General features: G+C 38.9%; 1 protein-coding gene across 4 annotated transcripts in view; it reads left to right on the forward strand.

Annotated features, from left to right (window-relative positions):
- PCGF3 (polycomb group ring finger 3) overlaps nt 1-15,423 on the forward strand; it is a 53,271-nt gene extending 37,848 nt beyond the window's left edge. For all 4 annotated transcript variants that reach the window (XM_050329173.1, XM_050329174.1, XM_050329171.1 and 1 more), the window contains 6 exons: nt 2,993-3,048; nt 3,949-4,059; nt 4,557-4,645; nt 6,339-6,476; nt 8,289-8,369; nt 9,988-15,423. In XM_050329173.1, the coding sequence (XP_050185130.1) occupies nt 2,993-3,048; nt 3,949-4,059; nt 4,557-4,645; nt 6,339-6,476; nt 8,289-8,369; nt 9,988-10,035 (523 nt within the window). In that variant the 3' untranslated portion in view covers nt 10,036-15,423. The remainder of the gene's footprint in view (nt 1-2,992; nt 3,049-3,948; nt 4,060-4,556; nt 4,646-6,338; nt 6,477-8,288; nt 8,370-9,987) is intronic.
- The last annotated feature ends 5,768 nt before the right edge of the window (nt 15,424-21,191 follow it).

A 21,191-nucleotide genomic window follows, 5' to 3' on the forward strand; every position in this document is an offset into this window, starting at 1 on the left:
CCTCAGCAGTTCTCTCAGGATGCATCAGGTCCCCTGGACTTCAGATTCCATAGATGGTCTTGAACCTGGTCTTCTGCAGTGGATGGTTCTTCATTCTCCCAGTCTCTGCCTTTCCCATCTGCAACTTGGACAGTGTGGCTGGATTACTTAGTGGTGAAGATTGGAACAAAAAAGCTGTTGAGTAACTTTAGCCTTCTCCACGTCCCAGGTAACCAGGTCTCCCATTTACTTGCAGAGAGAGCCACACTTCTTGTTGCCCTTGATATCCCTGGCCAGATAATTCTATCACAACTTAGGCTTTCCTGATGTGATCTGTGGCTGCTTGGACAATTTCTCTGTTATTCCTCCCAGGCTATTTGTCCTTGCTTCTACCCTCTGCAGGCTTCCTTCCTGTGTTTGAGTTTGTCCAGGAGTTCCTTGTTCATCCATGAAACTCTTGAGCTTGGAGAAAGTGATCCTTGAATATCAACCAGTGTTCTTGGGCCCCTCTTCCTTCCAGGTCTTTTTCTCTGGTGCCCTACCAAGCAGATCCCTGAGGAGGCCAAAGTTGGCTCTTGTGAAGCCCAGGGTAGTGAGCTTGCTGTGCACCCTTCTCACTCCCCTGAGGGTGTCGAACTCCACTATTTCATGGTCACTGCGGCCCAGGCTGCCCTTGGGCTTCACATTCCCCACCAGCCTCTCCTCGTCAGTGATAACAAGGTCCAGGGTGACATCTCTCATTGTTGGCTTTTCTATTGCTTGGAGAGGGAAGTTACCATCAATGCATTCCAAGAACCTTCTGGTTTGTTTAAACCAGCAATATGGCAGCAAAAATATTAGACCAGTGACCTTAATCTCTAGAGTGGATGACCTTTTGCTTTGCTCTGCTTTGATCCCTACACAGACCTAATACAAATTTGGTATTGTTCACCTCTTTCCTCTTTATTTTTTTTTTTAACCAAGTGTTTTTGTTGATTTTTCTTTTCCATGTGTGCTTTCTTTTCATTTTACTGCAGTATAGTAACTCTTGCTGATGGAAATAGTTGTGACAGTATATTTGCATTAGCTATTGCATATCAAGTAGTGTTTTATCTACCTTTTTATAAAGAGGTTGCATTTGTTAGTAGCATTTTCCCATGTGCCTTTCTCAGTTCTGTAAAGATTTCTGAAGCAATGCTTATAGCAAATGAGTCTGATTGCACCTTCACGGAAAACTGTCAATATTGTATATACACACTTACATGGCTCAAGCTCATCCTCATTCAGGAGCCTGAAACTGGTTCTGCTGTCTCTGCAGCTGAAGAATAATGATGTACACTGATAATGTGTTATATGATACACTGATAATATTTTGTATAAGTGTATAATTAAAGGGACAAGTAGGTGAAAATAGGCAAGAATGAATAAATGACATGTAAGACACCGTTTGTCTTCTGTAATGCCACAAGAATATACCAGTGCCTGCTTTCTGTGCAAAAAGGGACCAGGAAACAGCATCAAATTGAGAACACCTGCAAAGCAATTTGTTACTTGGTTACTGAATATGCTTCAAGTGAAGTAAGCTGCTTGAATTAGTTGTAAAACATTGCCCCTTCAAAACTGAAGCAGGCTTTGTCCAGACTACTTTTGGATATATTTATGGAGTCCTTTTAAATAAAGAATTGACAGGTAGGAGTTTCACAAGCTGTCTTAAAATGTAGCTCCTCTGTTCATCTCCCTGTGTCTGGAAAATAGGTAAACCAAATGTGTCTCCCTTTTTTCACATTTCTGAATACTGTTAAATAGAATCATAAAACTGAGTTTTGAGTAACCTTGAAGGTCATATAGTTCATCTAGGTAAAAAAAAGATTATGACCAAAGATCATCTAGTTCATCTAGTTCCAACCCCCATATTCTCACCTGTGATCTATTAGTGATGCCCTATTTACTTAATTTTGGCGATGTGTCTGCAATCCCTATGTGGCACTTCATAATCCCAGCCTGTGCTAGTGGAATTGCTGCTGGTTGAAGTGACATGAATTTAGAGTTATCCGTATTTTGACTCTTCTTGTAGTGCTACTTAGAATACTGTTATTACTGGTTGATTTGCCACCGTTTCTTTACTTGTTCGTTGATCTCCACTGCTTTGAAGTGCTCATGTCAGGGAATGAGAAGCTTGAGACTATGCTTATAAACCTCTTCTATTTAAATCAGACTCGGGGTTTGATATTGCAAACTCTTTTGGGGTAGTGACATTGCAGCAGCCAAGACAGACACCTGAAATGCTTCTGATAATAATTACTAATTGGAGTTTAGGGTAAGTTATTAATTGGAGTTTAGGGTAATACTTAATTTCTTTCAGACAGTGACTTATTTTAGACCAGAACAGAATTTTACCTAGATGAACTGGGAATTAAAGTTTAGAATATTAACTGGTCCCATCGCTTGAGTTTCAGTGGGATTATTATCTTTTTTTTTTAATTTGAACCACACTACCTGTACAGGCTACTTAGCTACATAATGTTTCTCACAGCTAAAATGCTCTTTTAAGAGCAAAGTAAAATTTAATTGTGATCTTTTTCTGTCAACTGTTCTCATGCATTTTAGGAGAAGCCTAGTAGAGACAACTGAGTAATCTAGAAATGTGGTAGATGAGTCTGTAAGGGTGAGAAATGGGCTATCCTTGGTTCTTTTATAATAAAAACAAGTTCACCTCAGAGTTGTCTAAGAATTTTGAGATTACCAGTGACACACTTGCCTTGATGTTGGAGGTCATATCCCATAGGTTGATTTCCTCCATAGACTATTCTTTCTCAAACTTCCATTTGGTTTTTGTCTTAGCCTGTACTTTGTCATGATTTTTTTTTATGTTACTGTCCTGGTTTGATAGGAGTCCTGATTTGAGAAGTGAAATTCATCTTAGATGAATTTAGAGATTTTTACATATGTTTAGTGCTGGAACTTTTTAAAGAGAAATGTTTTGAATCAAGAAGGTTGACTTAAGCTTTTGATCTTGTTTTTTTTTTCTTGCTAGTCATGACAGAACAATGCAAGATATTGTTTACAAACTTGTTCCAGGCCTCCAAGAAGGTAAGTTGTGGTGTGGTCTTTTTTAGAGGTCAGTTTGCACATGCTTCTTTAACATAAAAAATAAAAGAAAGTTTCAAGTGATGAAGAAGAGAGGGCAACTGAAGAGAAACACAATGGAAAACTATATTCTTTCATCTGTGTAATTTTTAATGATTAATTTCATTTCATATGTGTACTAGCAGCAATTCAGTGTGGATGTGGTGGGAGGCAACATGGGATATTTCTTCCAAAAGCAGTACTTTGTAAAGTGGAATAGTCATTCATCTTTTGAGTGTTGACTCACCATAACTCTAATTTGGTTTTCTTAAACTGTGTTCTTTAACCTGTTGTGCAATCTTTCTGGAATTCTGCAGTTCTGCGAGTCCTTATCAGGGAACTTTCATGTTGTGTTTTCATAATCCTCTTTGCCAATAGATGTGTTCAACTGAAGAAGTACTTTATAGAAATGAGATTTTTTTTTTGCCTTAATATGTGTTAAAACTTTCATTTAAATAGAGGATTTTAATAAATTTAAACATTTTCAAACATCAGGAAGATTAAATAGATTATTTAAAAATTATTTCTAGAATATTGGAAATCAGAACTATAAATAAAAATTCCAGACAAGTGGTTTGACTGGAAATATTGTCGGTGGTTATTCAAAATTAGCTACAGTATTTTAAATACCATCTTATTCTAGTAGGAATGCTACAGTAGTAGCTATGCAAATGATTTTATGGTATTCTAACTCTGGAAAATAAGATGAGGCATGACTTGATACAATAGCAGAGATAGAAGATAGTGAATAATGACAACACCACTACTTGCTGGCGATCCTTAAGAGGGAAAGGATTTGGAATAACTTCATAAATATTGCATTAGAACTTTATTACAGGGATTAATATTTGCCATTTTAAACAGCGGAAATGAAAAAGCAAAGGGAGTTTTATCACAAACTGGGCATGGAAGTTCCAGGGGACATCAAAGGGGAGACGTGTTCCACAAAACAGCACCTAGATTCTCATCGAAATGGTAAATGGTCCTTTATTTACTCTGTCTTTGTTGGTTGATGGCTAGTAAATTGATGAACAGCCCTGCTGGAGCTGTGCCTAGTCAGTGTATTGCAGTCACAATTATTTCATAACAGTGGAGAATACAGTGAGCACAGGATTGTTGCTTTGTCCCTTATTTGTGCACAGAGTCTCTATTTTTAACTGGTCACGGCACATGGCTTGTGGCAGTCGGTCTCCACGTGGGGACTGTGAAATTGCCTGGCTGCTGGGCTGCTCACAGTGGAACTGAAGGTTGTGGTCTGTGGGCATTCCCCTCTTTCATGTGACGGGCTGTTGGCTGCTCGTTTTGCCTAACCTGGTAAGGGAAAAGGCGAAGTTTATTCTATATTGCAATCCTGGACTGTGTTGGTTTAATTGTATTAGCATCATAAGCTGCTGCTGAGTATATTTGTGTTTTGTTTATAAAAATACATATATATGTGTAAAAACATATGTGTCTGGGGTATTTTATCTAAGGTGAAACTAAAGCAGATGAAAATTTAAATAAAGAAACTTCAGAGGAAAAACAGGAGGAGGATAATGACTACCACCGAAGTGATGAACAGGTGAGCTCATAGGGCTCTAGTTTTGTTTTGTGTTTTTTTCTTTGGTAATCTAATAGAGAAGAAAATAACTGTTTCAAGCTGCTTTTTCTGTTCCCTGATACAAATAAGGTGCAGTTTGTCCAGTGCTTTTTTGTAAGCCTGAGGTTTTTTACCTTTGGCTTTTGGCAGGAATGAAGAATACGTTGAAGACATTTGCATTAAGGTTTGATAGTTCTGACTGTTTGGGTTTCCAAAGTATATGTTAGCTTTCATAACGAATTCAGGTAATTTGCCTCACCTTCTGAAGGAGTGTACCTCCGTGTTACTATGCTGCATGGAGCTGAATGTGTATCAGTGATTGTGAATTCAACATTTTGCGCTGTTAAAGAACACATTCAGCGCAGGTAACTTGTTGTGCAGCTGCAGTGGGAGCTGAAGGTTGAGCTCTGGGTGGGAGCCCAAGGCAAGAGGCCAGGAAATGTCAACCCTTTGCACAACAAAGGGCACAGGGACCTATGACCCAGCCAGGGGACCAGATGCTGAGACACAGCAGGAGCCAACTACTCCTAGACTTGTGTGCTTAGATTGTGAGGGTAAAAAAAGCCCAAGATTTCCTTTGTCCGGGGTCCCTCCTTGGAGGCACCACCCCCAGTTGTTCTTCTGTTATTTAGTTACTGCACCTACCAAGATTAAATTATTTGAAGGGTTGGGACATCTGAGACCCTGCTATGGGAAACCTGGGGTTGGGCTGGTAAGGAAGCCTGGGCTGAAAGTGTCAGTGTGGGGTGTGTAGCTGCAAAGAGTCTTTGGTCCTAGCTCAGGTTGTGAAAGTGTAACTGCCAGAGTTACACTTGCTCTTGGGTGGTTGGACAGGGAAGTTTCCTTAACAGCAACTTTTAGTAACTTACTATTTATCTTGTTTTCAACCTCTAATACTGAGTCAGTGTTAACCCTATGAAAACAGTATAAAAGCTTGGAAGCCCACTGTTAAATTTTGAAGATAAAGCATGTTTGAAGGCGAAAAATCCTTTTGGGATAAACAAGCCATCCTTTTTATGTTTTCCTATGATGTGTGTTCAGAGTAACTTTACCTTAGGCTAGTTTTCTTTTCAACTGCCATGTAAGGGTATCTGTTAGTAGATCCATTTAGTGCATAAAATATATTATCACAAAGAGGTTAGACTAATTAATGAATAGCTGGGTGGGAAAAGACATGAGAATTTCTCTACTGGGGGGGGGATAATATTTAGAACTTGAAAAATTTTTTTATAGTATCTATATCTATTCTTTTTAAACTTTAAATTCTCATTTAAACATGTTAAAATTCTATTTTAAACTGAATTAAGCAATTGTATTAAAAGTAAGATATTAGAAGCAAACATTAAATTTGTCAGTAGTTCTTTTTACTGTTTATCTTGCTCTAACTTTTAACATATGGTCCTCTTGAGCTATTGACAACCTATGAATTTGGGCTGAAGCAGCCTTGTTCCAAAATCGAAAATCCATTTTTGAACTATTTTTGTCTAGTGCTTATCACTCAGCTTACAAGATGTTAGAAAATGTTGGGGTTTTTTTAATAGGCATTTCAGTTTAAGAAACACTTGTACTGTACTACTTGACTTTATTGTATTAATAAAAACCACATATGGAATACATTATGGGGATTGCAAAAAATTATTCCAGCCAGCTCCTGATTGTTTGCTTTTTCCTGAAGGTAAGCATCTGCTTGGAGTGCAATAGCAGCAAATTGCGTGGATTGAAACGAAAATGGATTCGTTGCTCAGCACAAGCAACAGTTTTGCATCTAAAGAAGTTCATTGCCAAAAAACTCAACCTTTCTTCTTTTAATGAGGTAATATATTAATTTTTTAAAACAAATTTACATATATGAAAGCTTTTAAAGGGTGGGTTTGTCGCTTTGCAAATGAACGTCTTTTAGTCTGATTTTACTTTCAGGAAAGAGAAGCACACACTGCTTCTTGAATTATGTTATATAGCCATTTTCTTGTTCTTTCTTGGGTCTGTACAGGACTTGCCACTTAGTTTGCAGTGCATCTTTTCACGTCCATGTATAAATAGTTGAGCTAAAAGGCTTGGTTATGCGCTTCCACAATGTTGAAATGGACTCTGGTAAGATGCTTTGTAGTTAGGTATAACCCCCACCCTTTCAGAGAGTTCACACTTTGTGCAGGGGACAGGCAGAGAAAAAAAAAAACCCTTTCAACACTACCGAAGCCCAGCTTAAGAGAAAGCACCACAAATACTTTGTCCCTTTCTGTGCTCTCAGTGAAGCTCAACCTGAAGTTGCTGCCTACCACAACCAGAGTGTTACCAGATGCCTACTTTTCCGTGACTTTGCAGGGAATACGTGGAATTGTGGGAAGAACTTATGGTGAAAGGTACAGAAGGGCAATTCTTTGCACTTCTAGGTCAGATTCAAAAATTAACAGTGGCAAACCATGAATGCAGCCTCTGTTTACCACTTGGTTAGGCCTTAGTCACAGTCTCAGGACAACTCGGTTGACTCTCAGCGTGACATCTCTCAGTTCCATATTATTACACTGATTGACTGAGTATCATGAAGACTTTTCATTCGAATCAAATCATGTGCTATCCAGTCCAATGTGTCAACATCTTTCTGCTCGAACTTGCCAACAGTGAATTTGCATCTCTGTAACTCTTCCTTCCTTCCTAGTTCTGTACACTTCAAACCAACACTCTGTCGTATGGTTGGACTATGCCCCCAAGCACTGCCAGCCTTCCTGAAACACAACAGTATATCCTGTCTTATCCTCAGCTGGCTTGGAAATGGCTGACTCCTGGCTGTAGCCCAGCAGCTGCACAGCTACAGTGATTGCTCAAAGGGGGATGTTTTTGGTTTTTTTTTCTGTATGAGTAGTTAAGCCTTCCAATGTACTGTGCCAGTCTGTGATTTAACAACCTACTTGGCTTTTCCTGAAGGAAAAACTTTCAGGAATACTATTTATTCCATTGCTGTCCCTTTCTATCTTCTTAAGAGTACATAAATCATAGTGTAATTACTGTGCTGGTACCAAGCAACAGGTAGATAAGTAGAAGGATTTAAGCTTGTTTTCTTGCTTTAGACTATTGTAGGTTTGAGTTGTTGCCAGGTAAGTGGACTGCATGCCCATTCAGGCCTTTCAGAGCTGTGTGGTAAAGTGCTGTGATATAAGCCACCTTGGTGGAATTTTCTGTTTTCATGCATGTTCCCTGTTTTTAGTTCATGATGCCGCCTGACTGGCAAAATACCAGAAAAGGTAAAGAAATTTTCATAGTATGTTAAATAACAGCTGTCTTTGAGATTTCTGTCTCCTTGCTCATTTTATTGGACCTCTTTAAAAGCAGATAAAGCTTTCAGGAAAGGGCATTAGTATTGCTTGGGAAGATAAATGAAGCAGTTCAGTCCAGATCACACAATATTTCCTAGGTAGGCACAGACGTGGTCTTTCAGCACTTGTATGTTGAGAGCCGATGTTATGTTTTCTTTCCTGGTATTATTTTTGCCTTCAGAGCAACTGCAAGGTGAACAGTTACAGTATCTTCAAAGAAAAAAAAGTATTGTCAAACGTTCGTAGTATTATCTGATATATGTTTTTTTGTGTATTGTGTCCCTGTGAATTAACTGTCACCTTTCTTTTGTCAGCTGGACATATTATGCAATGAAGAGATTCTTGGCAAAGACCACACACTCAAGTTTGTAGTTGTTACTAGATGGAGATTTAAGGTATGGCTTGCTGGTTCCAAGTAAATCATGAAGTGGCCAAATAAAATGTGTATAAAATAGGTATGATTTGGAACTGTACTGCAGTAACTGCAAACTTGATAAAAAGATACTTTTATCAATATATACAACATATATCAATTATATCAATATAATACAACATCCTTAAGCACCCAAGTATTAATTTGTTTCCAAGAAAGTGAAGGAAAGGAGAATTAAGTATCAATTGCAAGAAAAAGGGGAGCATTGCATTAGCTGTCAAATTATCAAGTCTGGCAAAGGAAGTGGAAGCTACAAGAAAGTATTACTTTTAACCATTTCAGGTAAAATTGGGTTTAGTCCCCATGGGGGGGCAGTTGATTGAGAAAATGCAGAAGTTTCCAACTCAGTGCTCTTCTGTACCTCAAGAAGGGAATTTAACTTTAAAGAAGAAGTGGTAGTAACAGTGTTTGTCTGTCTCAGTTAAGGAAGCACTTAGTAGGCGTAAACTGGTGTGCTTAAAATATTTTAGTGCATCTTTGACTTGCTCACTGTGGTTTCTTGAAAAAGCTTCCTTGAAATGGAATAGTGAACTTGGGAGCTCATTCTAATATTACTTATCACATTAATAATGGCAGCTCGAGTGAAGTAAGGATGAATAGCAAAATGGAGCACTTGGGAGGCAAGTCAACACTGAAGAGAGTCAGTGTATGTGTATGTGGGGATATTTGAACAAGAAGTATTTGTAATGGACACTCACATTCTGAGTGTACAGTTGCACTGAGGTAAAACCACTTGATGGCTTTGAGTGCATATCTAGAAGAGGTGCAGGTGGGAGTAGAGAACCATTTTTCTCTAGGAAAGTAATTGACTTGCGTAAGAGTCACGGGATAAAGTCAGTGATCAGTGGTAAAAATGCAGAAATGTTGCAATGGAATCCCACTGGAATATGTTTCGTACGATGTTTCTGAATGACCTGGAAATGGATTTGAGTATTTCAGTAAGAGCGCACTGACAGCATTGTGGTTATTTAGGTCAACGAACATAGGCTGATGATGAAGTATGGGTGAAGCCTTTACAATTCAGAGTGACAGGTGATTAACACCTGAAGCTGAATATGGGTATAAATAAAAGGATACAAAGCAAATGTTAGGATGTGGGGGCTAGGGGGAGAACCACACAGGAACATCAAATTGATATCCATCTGTACAGTCTACTCTTCACCTTTATCAGGGAGATCTGTAAAACTGTGAGTCGTATGGAAAAGGGAGAACTGTAAACTGCCTTCTCAAAAAAAACCAAACAGAAGTAACTGTTTTCATGAGACACAGAAATCCATGGTGCAGGATGTCATGAAGTGCCACATACTCTCATGCTGCTTCCTGGACATGTCCCTTACTGGGAATGAGTTTTCCAAGTTAAACAGATCTGCTCCTGAGACAAAGGGGAAACAGTTCTTCATCTCTTGTTTGAGCCCCACAGATGAAGTTGCATCTCGTCTTTGTCTTGGTGAATTTTTGACAGATCAGATAGCTGTTCTGGTCTTTCACTGAAGATTTAGTTTATGAAATAGCAGATTTACCTACTGAACAGATCAGTTCTGAGTGTATTTCTTGACTTACCTGATATTTCTGTCTTGCAGAAAGCACCTCTACTGCTACATTATAGACCCAAAATGGACTTGCTGTAAGAGAACTTTATTGTCCTTCTGGACAGAGTTTTTTGCAGAGACTATCATCTGGCACCTTCTTAGTGCATCACTAATCACATCACACAAACCAGCCGAATAATTTTGGAAGACGAGGGCTTTCATAGTGAACTGTCCTGAATATTTCTTCTATGGATGTGTAACTTAGACTCCTGGGCAGAAAATATTTATACTTTTTTTTTTTTGTACGGAAGAAAGAAGTCTCAACTCAACAAGACACTACCAGCATTAAGTTTACAGATACTGAAAACACTTCACAGTTCCATGTAGCTCAGCCTGATTTGTCTCTTACAGTTACACAGAAAAAAAAGTTAGAATGTTGTGGGGTGATTTAAATATGTTGCTTTTGACACCAAGTTGCATTTAGTTACTTTTCGCATTCTGAATCTTTAAAAAGTATATTTTTGCAAAGTGTTATTGTCTTATATAGTATGCCTGATTGCATTGGCTTTATTCAAGTTATTCTGTAGAGCATTGAGCATACTTAATGATACAGTGACTGGTGATAATTTATTATGCTGCATTGAAAACTTCAGAAAATCTGGGAAACCAATAAATTTGTCATTTTTGCCCAGTTATTGCTTTCCCTCACCTTGTGTTTTAATAAAGTTTTGATACTTCTGTATACGTGTTAATTTGGGAAAGAGTAGTAGAAATAATTTCAGTTGATTTTAATGTGCCCTGATATTTTGCTATGGTATAAATTGCACCACTTAATGACAAATACTCACAAGTGCTAGATTTGTGAATTTCTTAAAAAGCAAACACTTCTTTTGTAGTTGTGGCTTGCAGAAATCAGTTTTTAATTTAGAGAGAATTTGCTGTCACTAGCTGTTGAAACAGTGGCTCTTGGACAACTTTGGGAGTATTGCAGACCTTTCATTCACTGATTAAAATTTCCTTAGATATTATAAGGAACTTTATATTTCCTTTAGCTGTGTTCTGGTGAAACTATAGCATTTTCCTTACTGCAGTTCCTAGCTCAGTTGGGGTAGGGTGGAGGGGGGGAGTCAGACAAGATTATTTTAGCACCTTTTGGCCTTAACTGATAATTTTGCTTGCATCAGCCCTAATGGATGCAAGGTGATATACACACACATGTATATATGGGTACATACATTTATATACACATATAACTATATATGTTCTAGAAAGCACCCTCAATGGCACTTAGCAGGGTTCACTGCACTTTTTGTAGGGCTTTTTGAAATAATTGGCTTTTTAAAAACAGTAGTTGAAAGTGATTTCTGCAAGCTGTACACAGTATGGCACGTATAGTATGACTGTGAGAATATTTGTCTGGCACAGGTGTCAAGTCACTGAAAACAGTCTATGCCATATTTTTGGCAGCTGGAAATAGTTAACATAATTTTGGAAGAGTTTTCCAGTCAGTTGAGAATGCTAGTTGCTGTTTCTGTTGTTAAACCCTGTTATTTTTTGATAAATTGTCTTTGGATAAGAAAGCAAGTTTGCCTGTAACTGCCCTGCTTCCTTTAGCTGTGCTCCTTCTCCTCTTCTGCTTGAAAGTGTTACTCATTAACTCAAAAGCTAATGCTGCAAGAGATTTTATCCAAGCATTTTAAATCTTCTTCCTGAGTTTTCGAAGCACCACATTTATCAGCACGTGTCCCTTAATTTCCTTCTTTGGAGTCTTCAGTCCTTCCTTCCCAGCTCCACTGCTGCAGAAGGGATGCCCCAGCATTTTTTACCTTTGAAAGGAGTTCCTTGTTTTGATTAGGGTCACAGGTGTGAACAGGAAGGAAATCAAAAAGTATGTGAGCAGAGAATGAAAGGGAGCCTAATGAATTGTGGAGATGGAAAGGAGAGCCATGCAAGGGCCAAAACACGCTACTGTCCTTGCAGGTGGAAGTGTAAGAGCTGATTTGAATGTTTAGGTTACACAGAACTCCACATCTGCATTCTTGTGTGGGGTTTTGTGTGTGCGTGCATGTGAGCCATGGAAATGAACTTGGCTCTTATTTTGTCTTTTTTGTGGAACTCAGATATGTGTATTTTAGCTTTTTTTTTTTTTTTTTTTTTCTGTCTTTTAACATTACTTGAACTGGCAGAAAAGAACAAATGAGTTCATAGGTCTACCATTTTTATAAACTTCCCCTGAAACAGTGAATGCAGGTAGTATGGATGTGTACACGAGCTGACATACTGGGCCTTTCTGGTGCTGTTTATGTGGTGGCTGCTGTTACAGTGTAAATAAGGGGATAGCGTTGCCACTGAGGCACTGACAGTGTGGACAGGACTGTAGGCGTCCCCCCTCTGTGCACCCAGAGTATACACACAGTGACTGTACCTGATGTAGACGTAAAACTAAAGCTGCCAGACAGCGTTCTGATTAACCACCCTAACCAGGAAATATATAAACATAAAACCTAAATGTGTATATATATGGTTTCCATATATATATATATGTGTATGTATATGGTTTCCATATATATACATATACACACCTACATATATATGTATGAGATCTGTCTACCTCAGAGAGTGTGTATTGAAGAAACTTTTTTTATGACTAGGTATTGATGTAGTGCTGTTTAAGTACATAGGGATTTTGTTACCTCCCTGTACCTTGTGCAACTGAGAAATTAATTACGAACGCGCAAATTCAGAAGCCTTTCGAATCTGTGTCTTGCTGTGAGAACAGTGTAGAACTTACAAGTTTATAACCACCTTTAGAATCACTTGAATTTGTTATGGTGCTATCAGTATATAGAAAACTCTGTTTATAACTATATGGATACGTAAATTCAAGCCAGCATTAATACCTGCAGCTGGGGTTTTTGCTTGTGTTTGTGTGTGACTGCTTTTGCAATGTGTTTAATCTGATGAAACCTCACCAGTAAAAAGAGAGGGGAAAAAAAAAAAAAAGAAAGAAAACCGACAAAAAATCCAAAGCCATTCAGTTATTTTTCTAAATCACATGTGACAACATCTTCACTACAGAAATTCTTTCCCTCGGGAGTGATGTGACTGTGTCCGGACCATATGTTAGCCTCAGTAAAAGACTCCAATACAGAGGGAGGTTGTCGTTGGGTCAGAGTCTTGTTTCACTTGTGTGATGCTTAAGAGACAGTTAATTTATATCAAGATCATATTGGGTAAAAAAATTCTGATACTGTTCAAAGTTGAACTAAAATTTAGACTCGGACATAGGTGTTTCTTAGTCCTGATGAGATCATGGTGGTTTATTTTGGCTTTTGTGAAGATACCATTACTGTGAAGTAGTTTTTACAATTTCTTACGCTGGAAAATCATTACAGTAAAGAAGTATCTTGTTGCATTATCCTCAGCAGCAATGAGACTGATGAATGATCCATGCTCAGAGTCTCATTAAATATAGTTTCATTAAAAATAAAGAATTCAGATAGAATATATAATATTAAATTTAAATAAGATTTGGAGGTTTAAATTTTAACTTTATAAAATTATTTATTCTACTTTAAGCCTTCTGTCTTATTTTGCCATCCAAGTGTTTTTTGTTTCGGTGGTCCAGCTTTATTTACGGGCATATAAAATGAAATTATAAGATGTTTTTACAAGCTTCTTCCTTTTACATTGAGTTTGAGTAGCTTTCATTTCTATGTTTTTGTTTTGTATGGATAAAGAGCATTACTTATGCTTTTGTGCAATAGGTTTGAAACATGCATTTATTAGGCATATGTTTAAATTGTAAATGTAGCATCTATTTACCATTACATTTAAAAGGAATGTAGACAGCTTTTCTCACTTGTTCAAATGGGGTTTTATTTGGGGCTATTATTTGGGGGTGGGTGGGTGTGTTTTTTGATTTGTTCCTTTTTTTTTTATTTCAAGAGTGAAATAGGGGATTTAAAAAAATGTGTAAGTACAAGAACTATCTGTCAGCAATATTTTAAAATAAATGATCTTGCAAGAAACCTTAATGTGAATTGTGGAAGCAATCGACAAGACTTGCAGCCTATCTGAAAATGTTTTGTGCCATTGTTAGGTCTGGTATATTTGTGTACCATCAAACCTGGGAATATTTATTTTTATTGGTTGTGCAATAGCATACACAACACTATCACTTCAGGGGATATGGGACCATAAAAAATATCAGACTACAACTATAATGGTGCTATCTTATTTTCCAGTAGGCTATGAGCCTTTGAAAGCTTATCTGGCTGTTACTGTCTTTATAACAACATAGTTAGTCCTAGGGGATTTACTGATCTTTTTTCTTCTGCTGGATGATAAATATAACTTGCGTATTTTACAGCATTCTGCGTCTTACATTGAGCTAAATATAATAGGAAAAAGCCAACCAGTCTGTACATCAGTGAGATGAATCTTCAGTACTCAAAATGCATTTTGTACAGAAGGCTTTACTGAACAGAAAGATCAAGTTTCTCTTTTTCCTCAGGTAATCAGTTTGGATGTTTCACCGGAAACATTAATGCAACCTACTCTTCAGTTAATCTGCCTAAAGTTGATAACAGGGAAAGAAATTGTCCCACACAAGAGAATCTCTACATAAAATACAATTAGCTGCAACTAAGGTCATGAGATCTGTTGTTGAAGTAAAAACTGCAGAGAACATTAAAGAACATGGAACAATGTTTCAATCCCTGCTTTAATCAAAAACTGCAATCAGGACAAAAACTATCTAGGAACTTGGGTCTTGTGGCAAGTCAATAGGTAATGTTTTACTGTGAAGTTATGGCTTATTTATGTACAAACTAAAGGTATGGCTCTGCTGTTTGATCCATGTTTGACCATACCTAGGGCTCTTTGGAGATCTGTTGAAACCACAATGACCCGTCCACATCCTGGTGGTAGGGTAGGAACTAAATGTCCAGTTCTTACATGGGTAACTTTACTATTAACATGGATGGTTCCACAGAAACCAGCGGAATCATTCATGCCCATGGATAGGTATGGCTGAAGGAAGGAGATGTGATCTCTGAATGCTGATATTCCACTATTTTTGTTAACGTTTATTTGAAACTGAAAGTATTGGTTTGATGGAATCTTGAATTCAAGTGACTTATCTGGACAAAAGGAAAGTTTGTTCTTCTGCAACAAGATTATTTTACAGTTAAGGGACAATAAGCCAGTGCAACCACTAAGCCTTTTTCCTCGTGGCATAATAAAGATTCTGGAACTGTCACAGTGTAAAACCATATTTTTGGCTTAGCTTCATTTAAAAGTTTACAATTTTCTATGCTTTGTGTTACTGTGTAATTTCTGTACTACTGGTGGCTAGTTTTGTCTGAATAAGCCTTTTGGGGATTAATGCTTAATGTTTTGATTTTATGATAGTGAAGCTTGTATCCAGTGTTTTGCCAATGAATATTATATGCTTGTTAATAAAAGCAGAGAAACTAACTGAAATACTGTCAGGCTGGAAGTTATTGTCCCGTTTCCCTCCAAGAACATAAGGAGCTAGCAGTCATCGTAATACTGAATAAATGCAGTGTGACTGAAGCAGAGGTGGTATGGCATTGCATTGTTCTTATCAGCCTTTTACTCAAAGCACAAGGACGGCCCAAAGTGCTGCTCCTCTGCAGAGAAGGGCAGTATGTCTGGTGACAAGTGTGTGGCAAGCAACTGCCACACAGGAAATTAAATGGCTTCAGCCACCAAGAGGAAAAACACCATCGTCTTGGTGTCTTTGTGGATCTGGATAAAAAGGTACTTAGGCTGACCTGTCTGTGTTCCTTTCAGCCTTACCTGGTGCCGAGACACAGGGACCTGCTGCAGCGTCCTGGAACACAGACATTCACTTAGGCAGGTGCTAAATGAATGAGTGGAAACGCTTTTCAGGTTTCATTTTACTTAAGTGTCCTGCTAGGGGGGGAAAATAGGTCTCTAACTTGTAGGAGGCTTCGACTGGTGAACTGGGTATGTTTTGTCTCTGACACGTTGGTGATTGCCCACTGTGTAAGTTGAAGAGCCTTTTTTTCCTTCAGGATCTTTATTTTAATACCTGAACAGATCAAAACTATGGGGGAATTTTTGGGTGAAATTAATTGAAATGTCTCATTGAGAAAACACCAGGATTATCCGAAGCAGATGCTACAGCAGTTGAATTTCTTGCAGTAATGCAAACGTGTAGTTTGTGTACTGCTCTGTGTACCGAGAGGGCAGCATGCTTATTCATGCTGTTGGCTTGTTAGGAACTGCCAACAGCTCTGAGTTAGTCTGAAGTCAGGATTTTATTCATACATATATCTCTTATTTACACTCATGTGTAATTGTCCCGAGGAAATCAGTCCTTTGCCATTTACTGGATTCATTTAAATACCAGCATGAGAGACTTAAAATGGAAAGGTCCCTTTGCCTGTATATAGTCACTTAAAAGTGAATAAAAGTTACCACTTACTCAACAAGTGTTACATTTTGTAAATCTTCCCCGTATTAGGGGTTCTAAGGCTTCCCTGAACTTTGGACTGTTGGTTGCTTCCACCTCCCTGTGAGTAACCCGTGGTGGGCCTGGCTCAACCTGCTTCTTTCCTTCTTGGGTTTTCAGAAACCATTACAGGAGTCTAGAGAAGATGTACCCAAACACAAGGGTTCTGTTTTATGAGAGTGTGAGAGATTTTCTGAGCTTTTTAAGTGCTGGAGTAGTTAGATCACTGGAGCTCTGCCAGCAGGAGTGCATAGTGCTGTACACAAGTTGTCGTCTCTTTAATTGGCACAGAGATCTTTAATGACATGCTGAGGTTTGTAGAAGGAATGATTACATGTACACCTCACTCCAGGAACGACTAAAGCACCGCCGTCAACGTCTGTTGAAAATGCGACCTTTGAAATGGATGTGGCAAAAGTTGTTTTGTAAGTTATATTGTTTCCTGTAAAATACACTTGTGAAAAACCTAAACAGCAGAAATGCATGATGGATCTGAACTGACTCCCCTCCTTACATGAATGTGGTGTTAATCTAATGTATAAAGAGTAGAAGCTATTCCAGTTTGACTAAAATTCCCAAGCCTCACAAAAAAGAAGTTGTGGTAATAGTTGTGTTAGCCAGTCCTGAAAGCATAAACCTGCCTTGCAGCCAGTAGGAGCTAACTACGTTTTTAGCCCAAATATAATTCAATGTGAGAAAGCTCTAACTGGTATTTCTTATTTTACTTGTAACTGATATTCTCTTACTTCACTGATTGAGTGTTCTGCTATAAAAATCAGTACTTCCAGTGAAATATCTGTTTGTGCAATAGCTTCCTCAGGGTTTCCTTGAGGTTGGAGCAGTCAGGAAAAAAAAAATCCATATTAATTGAATATGTGCACTTAGATAAATTCAGCTGTTTAAACCCTGATGTAGATACAGTCACTCAGGATTAAATTAATCTCAACTCACTTAAGCTGAATCCAGTGCCACATCTGAATAAGTGTCTGAACAGAGGTGTAGTGCAGTGCAACTCCCCATGCACCTCTGTAACACATCCCTGCATGTCATTAATGGACCTCATTTAGCTTTCTATATTCATGATTTTTTTAAAAACCTTCCTTTTAGTTAGTTTTTCTTTGACAAATTCAAGCAATGTCCTAACTTTATTGGAGGAAAAGGTTTACAAGAGTAGCCTGAGAGATTCCCCTACTAAGAGTAAGACTTGGACCACATCTGTCTAAATATGTCGAGTCATTCACATGACAATATACTTTTGTCTGTACTGACTCGATGGAGAGGTGTTTCACTGGAGGGTTTGGAGTGCACGTCCGTGCTTTGTGTGTTGTGTGATAAACATTGTATCCTAATGTGTCCAACGTATCCATGAAAATGAAAACAGAACAAAAGTCTAAGCAAGTGGCTTTAACAGGAAGACTGGCTGGGTGGTTTCTCTGGGGAGATGCTGCCCTTACAGCCTTGCCTCTTGTTTTTGGCCCCTGCTTGTGGAATGTAATTGTTTCTTCACACACCTGAGGGAAAGGAAACTTCATTCTCATGAAATTCTCTAAGGCTATTTATTTTTTTATTTATTTTCTCATTTGATGCAAAGCTCGCAGTCCCTTACCTGAATTTTGACTCTTTCTTTCAAGAGAACACAAAGCCTTTTATTCTGGGTGCTCTAAGGCTGCACCATATGAAGGTTTCCATTGCTTTGGTGCACAATGCTGATGCAGAAAATAATGTCTTTACTTCTGGTCTATTCTGCTGGTTCTCAGCAGGGTGCAGAGCATAAGTTCTGCATTGCCATATTTTGTAATACTGTCCAAATAGTGATATTGTCCAAATGCTTCTGTTTTCCCAGTTAAGCAATGTCTGTGTAACCATCTGCAATGGATTGTATTAGCATTACTTGGATTATTGTTTTAAATGTGTTTTGCTGATTTCTGAAAGTGCCTGGAAAAAGACTGATAGTGTAGTAGTGAACTTGATGTCAAGTAGTATGCATCCATTGGACCTGCTTTCACATCCTCTGGAACAGATCCCTTTCTCTGCTTCATATCAGGATTGCAGACTGCAGCTGCAACATCTGAGACTTGATGATTTCAATTTTTTCCTCCACTCAGCTTTGAGGCTCTCTCTCGATTTTATTGCAGCCAGCATTGCTTGAGAATGGTCATAATGCTGGTTTGAAACAAAGACCCTGAGTTGTTGTTTCTGGACCTTCTATCATTTTCACCTCAACAGATGTTGTCTGTCCTGACTCAAGAGAGAACAGGCTTCTCGCTCTGGAGAAAGTCTCCTCTTTCCCCAGAAAACAAGCTGTCACAAATCTGTTTGCATTCTGATATGGCAGGCACTGCTTCACCATTTCTCTCTTCGAGAGCTTTTCAAGATTAGAATATCTTGAAATATTTCTGAAAACAGATGAGGTTTATGTAGTTGTACTCTGGTTCACAAAGCCTCACAGAAACTTTGCTAGTTTTAGTCAGAATGGCTGGAGAGTAAACATGTGAAAAGAGTTGCTAGCACAGTTTTCCACAATTCACGGAAAGAGGTAGGAGCTGTGTGTAGACTAACACACCAAGTGCCTGGAATATACAAAATGCACTTTTTGTAGCTGTGGATCTGAAAGAACAGCCACTGTTACATAACTGATAATAGAATTAAAGTCAAAGAATGGAATTCTACGGGAGATCCTGTAGGTCCTCAGAAGGGATGAGCTGACTGAAACAGTGAAGTCTATGTTTGGACAACATTAAAAACACTGGCTTCATGGGGTTACTTGGGATGGCTTAGAAGTCTATCCACCTTTGAGTGCAAAGTAATTAGCTAATTGGAAAAGGGCACAATGGAAGAGAGAGATGGGTTGGGAAATTCTTGCTGCAGTACATGGCGTCACTTTGGGTTTTGTTTTGAATACTGCTTCATTTTCCATTGCATGTTGCTAGGTGCTGAGCATGTGTCCTTGCAAACATCCTGGTGACCCAGCTGCCCCCAGTGCAGAATCTGGTGCAAAAAGTCCTGTGGCTGTAAGGGAGTCAGATCCTTGGTTAGAAACTCTGAGGTGGCCAGTCACAACTGGTGGGAAAGATGCTGTGTCCTGGGGTGCTCCAGGGTCACTGGGTCACCTCTGAGTTGATCAACCAACCAGTGGGAGTGGTAAGCCCAGGAAGTAGAAAGAAGGGCATCTAAACACCAGGACAACACATAGTTTTATGGATGGCCACTGGCCAGACAGCCTCAGGGAAGAGAAGCCATATCTTTCACAGAATGGGCAATGCCACATCATCGAAGTGACAACTAGGGTGTAGTCGTTAACTGGCAAGTCAGTGGTCCACCTGTCATCTTCCTGATAGATCAGTTTTATCAGAGATGCACGCAGCTATTTTAGCACTGATTGAGGGCCACTGGCAGCTAGATCCCACCCATCTGCTGACAGGAGCCTTGGGATCACAGGTCTGTTAGATTTTAACATGTGAACAGGTACTACTCCTGCATTCAAAGTTCTTATAGGTTTATACTGTGTTCAGGCTCTTTGCTTATTTCACTTTTGTAAGTCGTCTTGGTCTTGGAGTCCAAAAATGGCTCTGATTATTTTAAAACTGAGTTTTCCTGATTTAGTTGCAATTTTTCTTTCTTTATCAAAGAACACTTCAGTTGGTTTTCCCTTATCTCTTTCTGCTTCACTTTAGGTCACCTTGTATCACACTGTGGCAGCTCCTTTCCAAGATTTTTTTAGGTCTGGCTCATTTAGAGATTGTTAATGCTAAGGGGGCAGTGTTGGATTTCTTAGCTGGCCTCTCTGGGAGAAAGAAGTTGCACCATGGTGTGGTGGATCCATTCTCTGAACTGCAGCATAAGAGCAGTTGGAAATTCCTTTAAGACTGCAGGGTCTAGGGATCTGCAGAGTAGTGGATGGGGTAGATGCTGGCTGCAGATAATCTGGTGCACACTAGTGACAATTGATTTTGCCACATGTACACGGGGTTATATGCTAATATAACCATAAGAATTGTAATTCAGGAAGTCTCTTGGTTTTGTTCTCCAGGGTACATAAACCCAGCTTCTTGCTTAGCAGGCACGAAAGCTCCACTGTATGGCTTTCCTTGAGGCTTATGCATTTGTTTTATATCTTAGTGCGCAGCGGGTTTCTATTCTAAAACTTTGTTCCTTGCCAGACATTTGCCCCTTCCTTTAGAGCAGGCAAAGTTATCCATACTATGTAGCAAAAGAACCAGATGCTGAATAACACCCTACTTGCAAAAGTGTGTTCGTTTTCAATGATGCATCCATGGTAACACAGGCAAATTTTAGGCTCAGTGAAGTTTGTTGAATACTGTCATCTTCCTCTCTCTGTCCATACTGGAGAAAAGTTCTCTTTAGCTGCCTTCTTTAACTTCCTGATGCAGTCTTGCTGTCGGGGTTAATCACTGTTAAAAAACAAATCATCCTGGTGCAAAAGTGATTTGGTTTTGTTGCTGTGGATATGCACAATAGCAGGAGAGGTAGTAAACAAGAGCTGGTTGCAGGCATTGCCCATGTCTTATGTTGGAAAGATTGGACTGGATGCTCAGTGCTGCAAGTCATCCTTGCATGGGTGATAAAGCACATCTCAGCTCAGCTGCAGTCAGACTTTGTGGTTTTATGGAATTTCCAAGGCATTTTGAATAAGGTCTCTAAAAACCCCCACCTACTTTGTAGAGAAGGAGAAGGGAATTACTTTCGACACTATCCTTGGCATGCCTATGTTAAATACTTCCCACCTCGT

This window comes from Myiozetetes cayanensis, unplaced genomic scaffold (assembly GCF_022539395.1).
Source record: "Myiozetetes cayanensis isolate MyiCay16 unplaced genomic scaffold, myiCay2020 scf4, whole genome shotgun sequence".
NCBI classification, from domain to species: domain Eukaryota; kingdom Metazoa; phylum Chordata; class Aves; order Passeriformes; family Tyrannidae; genus Myiozetetes; species Myiozetetes cayanensis.